At 39.7% G+C, this 5,452-nt stretch overlaps 1 protein-coding gene across 4 annotated transcripts in view; it reads left to right on the top strand.

Annotated features, from left to right (window-relative positions):
* The window catches only part of Prkacb (protein kinase cAMP-activated catalytic subunit beta), an 86,106-nt gene that overhangs the window by 72,597 nt on the left and 8,057 nt on the right, over positions 1 to 5,452 (top strand). For all 4 annotated transcript variants that reach the window (XM_021197075.2, XM_021197074.1, XM_021197076.2 and 1 more), the window contains exon 9: positions 4,567 to 4,731. In XM_021197075.2, coding sequence (XP_021052734.1) covers positions 4,567 to 4,731 — 165 coding nt within the window. The remainder of the gene's footprint in view (positions 1 to 4,566; positions 4,732 to 5,452) is intronic.

Here is a 5,452-nt window from a genome sequence, read left to right as displayed (position 1 = left end):
AAAAAAAAAAAATATATATATATATATATATATATATATATATATATATATATATATATATTAAGTGATTAATTCACTTACATACATACATTTGAATATTGAATTGTTAAGCAATTTATTACAGTATTTTAACCCAAACTAGTATTTTTAAATGCACAGAACAATAGATGGTCAATCAGTTTTTATACTCTCGCCTGCACATATTTTGCCTTTGAAAAACAGAGGAGGTGGCATTTAAATGTCAGATTATTCATGACTATTAAGTTTCAGGGAAATGCAGTTAAGAGAAAGGATTTGCAATTCTGCAGTTACTGTGCCCATCCTAGCAATGCATGCACTGTATTTCTGTATATAGTCTTTACATTTGATGCCTATGTGCCTGTAGTGTATAATGAGAGTCAGGTATGGTTTCCATAGTAACCCTATCTGGCTGTGTTGCTGATGGGAATATAAAAATCAATATTGAATTCAAAAATGGTATGTGAGAACAGAATACTCAAGTAGTAGCTGTTACAGAAAACCTAATTCTAGAGTTTTTGACTTACATAACTGGAAAATTATCTTAGGTTTACTATATATAATATAAATATTATTCTGTTCTTCATGAGCAGCACGATACCACAGGAAATGTAGAAGCATATACTTCAGTGTATAGCGATCAGGGAGTTCATTAATATTTGCTGAAGAGACATTAGCATTCACATGATAAGTAACTGATTAGTAGCCCAAAGGTCATTCCCTCTGCAAATAGATCCCAAAGTCTCTCTCCAGGTTCAGTGACTCTGTGAGGACTCAGAAGGCCCAGCACAAACTGGTAATTGGGTTTAGATTAGTGACAGTCATGAGGTAGATAGCCACATCAGCACAGAGCAGAGGCAGGCCAAGCAAGTCCGCAGGAGACCAGGCACAAACAGGTAGGTCTCCAGGAGCCACCTGTGGACCTCGGGGGTACATTTTACTGCCTCAACATCAATTCACCAAAGCACATACATGTGCAGTGTTACATATCAGTGACAGCCATGGGAGACTCAGTGCCCAGTGTGCTTACTGGCAGCTTGTCACCCATGCACCCTCTCCTTACCACAAAATGCTGTCCTGGACTTTGAGAGTGACAGCTCACATTCAGACAAACCGTGTGTCTGTAGGTCTGTGCACTGAAAGCCGCACTATACTTCAGGGAAGTTTCATACAGTGTAAGGAACTAGTACCCCTCAAGGTCCTGACAAACACAGAACTTGGAAGCAAGATAGGGCTTCATGCATTCTAGAAAAGTGCTCTACTAGCTGAGCCACATCCCCGGCCCCTAAATGTTGTGTTTGTGAAATAAAAAGCAGTTGTGCTGTCTTCATAAAACCCAGACCATTTTTTAACATTTTGTTCTGGTGATTTACTAATCTATCAGGACATGCTTCCAGATAGGCTTTTACTGGTCTGGTAAGCAGACAGTTATAACACTGACTGCTTTGAGGGAGGAAAAGGAATGAGGAGTGACCAGTAGCCCTCTGCCCCATCTGTAGATTTACTGTATTCCCTTAGAGACACCACAGACATGGTACTGTATTTACAGATATGCTTTCCTGCCCCAGTCCTCTTTTCACTGATGGGATACAGACTGATTCACTTTCCCCTGAGGACCACAGGTAGTGTGAATATTGGCACATCTATAGAAAGCCTAGGGTATGAAAATGCTTTATCTTTGAGAAATTAATTAATGTATAACTTTTTTTTCCTGCTAAATAAATCCTTTATTGAGATTGCAGTAGCTGATTTAGAGAAATGGTTTCTTAAAACGTAATCCAGGGTGCCGTGACCAGAAGTTAATAGAGCGCCACTTGGTGCCGTGTGGAAGCTCTACTATGAGTCTCTTTAACCCCAGCAAGTCTATTCAGAGCACAGAAATTTACCAGTTATATAATCTTTCCCCCATGCCAATAACTGTAGAATACTAACAAGGTGTTCCCTCCATCAGCCAGAAATCAGTTTTATAACTTCTGATATTAAATTCTGTGAAGACAAATTTGATCCAGAATTGCATTATTGCTCGATGGGAGGAGGGTCAGTAAGACTAATTAGTGAATATAAGTTATAGGTACCATGACAACATGCAATGACTTGCTTTTTAAATATTACTTCACCTTTGAGAAATAAATTTATACATTTAAATTTGTAGAAAATAATAGTTATTTTAAAATTGAAAAGCATGAGATTGTAATTGGTGGCAAGAGCACTGTCAGGTCTGCTCCTCCCCAGCTGAGTATTCCATGGGATGTGTTACAAAGTCACTTAGGATATCAGCTGCATGCACAGCACTGATCCTGTAAGACATGGTTAGGGTCATCCATTTTCTCCTAATCTGTCAAAGTTTTGACATGACTGTCTTTCAGTATTTTGGAAACATTAAATTATGATTTTCTATCATCCAGGCTTCTTCTTTGATTAAAGTGCTATCTAATGGAAATGCTTAAAGATATGGGAAGTGCATTACTATTGGGCATAATAAAGTAAATGTTATGCTTTTTCATACTGTCAAATAAAATATATTTCCTCCTATTATAATTGGACAGATTGAAACTAAAAAGGGTAAGCGGGTTTTCTATAGGCCATAGACTATGTATATAATTAAAGTTGAGATTGAAGGTCAGGCTGTTTCTTCTGACCTGAGGGCTGTAGATGTCTGTCACCCTTGCTGCTCAGGAGGTTGAGGCAGGATGATCACTGGACCCCAGGAGCAAGTCCATTCTGGGCAGCATCACAGAGCCTACCTTTGCAGTCAGGAATTGAGAACATAAAATAAATAGCTTGATAGCTCTTGTAACTGTGAGTCTGTGTCCCCCATACTGGGGAAACGGTTTGGCAATGCTTTTGAATATACTTTTTACCTGTCCACTGCCACCACTGCTATCTCACGTAAGCCACTAGAGCAGTTGGTTCCTTGAAAGCTAGTCCCCGCTGCAGCTACAATCTAAGATTACATTCCATCTCAGCCTGCTTTAGGCCCTGCCTGGGTTCAGTCTCCAGAGCCAAAACCAAAGTGATAAAGGAAAACCTTTTCCTTGGTTTCCGTGTTCTTCAGAGTAAAAGTCTGTGAGGATCCACTGAGAGAAAACGTATTTTTTTTAAAGATTTATTTATTTATTTTATGTATGAATACATTGTAGCTGTCTTCAGACATACCAGAAGAGGGCATCAGATTCCATAACAGATGGTTGTAAGCCACCATGTGGTTGCTGGGAATTGAACTCAGTACCTCTGGAAGAGCAGTCTATGTTCTTAACTGTTGAGCCATCTCACCAGCCCGAGAAAACATATTTTCAAGTGCAGCTTATGGGTCACATTTTCCTTAAGCATTCCACCTGTTGATTGATTCCTAGGTGACTGACAGTGCTTCAGCAGATAGGAATATGCAAGGACCTCTGGGGCTATCTTGACTTGGTTCCTTTGCCAAATCCCCAAGGGTGATAAAGCTGAGCTCTGGGGTAGCTGTACTTTGTTGCTGCAGAGCCTCCTTGCTGCTTCCATAGTGGCTGAGTCGTTTCCATCCTGTGGTGTAAGGTCCCACATCCTCACCAGCACTGCTACCTGTCCTCACCACTCCCTTTGTGTTTTAGTTTTCGGGAACTTCTTGTTCATTTTATAAGCTGTCTTGCTGTTTTTACAATAGAGAGTAGATACTCCTCATCTTGTAGTAATTGCTTCTAGTAGAAAAGATGAACGTTACAGAACATTTTTAAGTCTAAACTTTCAGCCTTCTCGACAGCCTGGATACCATTTTAGTCTGTTAGTCATGATGATGAGGCAGGGCAATGAGAAGGGTTTGTGCCGATGTTGGAATGTCTGTTTGCAAATGTAGCTCTACCTCTTGGGTCTGCAGTCTTAAGCAATTTGGTCATCATACATATCAGCTGCTTTACCTGTGCCTGTAAAGCGGGCACTGTAGCATACCTAACCCCACCCCACTCCACCCCCTGCAAAACCTGCATTTTTAATATTGTGTCTCCTGGGTGTGTATTCCTAGCATTGCTATGTTATTTCCCAATAGCAAAATTCCACTTAAAAGTTTTTGTTTTATGGCTAAATGTAATGGATTCCTATGCTGAGAACAGCAGTGTGGGTGCTTACAGCTCTTTTCAGATTCTTCCTTGGTAGACCTCTTTTCAAACACATTTACTAATGTTTTTCATATGCTACATGTTCCATTTAAATTACAAATTTAAATTGTACATCTCTGAAAGTTTTTGTATTGAAAGGCTCAAGGGTATCTCTTTTGAAAACGGGTGAGCCTTCTGATAGTGTTGGGCGACTGCGTGTGTGCTTTATGCTTCTGGAGACCACTTTGTGTTCCTAACACAACTGAAGCAAGGCTTTCAGAGAAGTTTTAGCTCTTTACCTAAATCATGTTCATCTTTTAAGATGACTGCAGACACTGGTATGTCATGATAAGTGTTTGGAGGTCACCACTGCCTTCTGTTTTCATAACGATCGGTCACTGAATAAACCCTGTATGAAATCAGAACAGAAATGTCCAGCAACCGTGATTGTGCTTCACCTCCTGCTGTGTTCTTGCAGGTCCGGTTCCCATCACACTTCAGCTCCGATCTCAAGGACCTTCTGAGGAACCTGCTGCAGGTGGATCTGACAAAGCGATTCGGGAACCTGAAGAATGGCGTGAGTGACATAAAGACCCACAAGTGGTTTGCCACGACTGACTGGATTGCTATTTACCAGAGAAAGGTGTGGCTCTGTTCCTTGTTTAATGCCTTTGAGAAGGTGTGATTTATCATGTAGCAGAGATGTTTTCAACTTTAGCGTATTTATAATTATTTAAAACTAATCTCTGCAGGATCTCAAAGGAACTTCTCTTAGATAAAAGAGAACACATATATGGCTTCCCTTGTAGATTTTTACTGTCCATACTAACTCTTGACAATACTGTGGAAATAGGATTTTAGACAGTATTCTACAGGCTTATATTTCAGAACTGATAAAAGCCACGTTTAAAAGAATATAATCCAATTTAAATGAATTTAATTTAAATTTAAATTTAATTTAAGTGAATATAATTCAAAATCAACACACAGCCACACAGAAATCAACTTAAGTTCTGGGAATGTTTTCTCTCATTTTAGCCTTACTGTGGACATTTACTAAGATTGAAACTTTTCTATGGGGTTTCCCCAGAAAGATCCAAGCTTTTCACAGATCAAGGCTCTTGCATGTCTGCCTCTCCATTCCCAGAGGCGTTCCCCATTTTGCTGACCCTCCATAGTCCACTGAGTGCTTAAGAACTCAATTATTACTTCACTGATATTTTCTCTCAAGCTTGCTCTTCCTTGTTATTCTGTATGCTCTCTCTCATTTTCAAATATTTCATGAGAATAGAAACTTTACCTCCCTTGTTTTATACCCTCTCCCAGGCAAGAACCACTGGTTCATGTGCCTGCATGTTGCTCAG

Source organism: Mus pahari, chromosome 4 (genome assembly GCF_900095145.1).
Source record: "Mus pahari chromosome 4, PAHARI_EIJ_v1.1, whole genome shotgun sequence".
NCBI lineage: Eukaryota > Metazoa > Chordata > Mammalia > Rodentia > Muridae > Mus > Mus pahari.
Note: the sequence above shows the minus strand (reverse complement) of the source record. Positions and strands in the feature narration are given on the sequence as shown.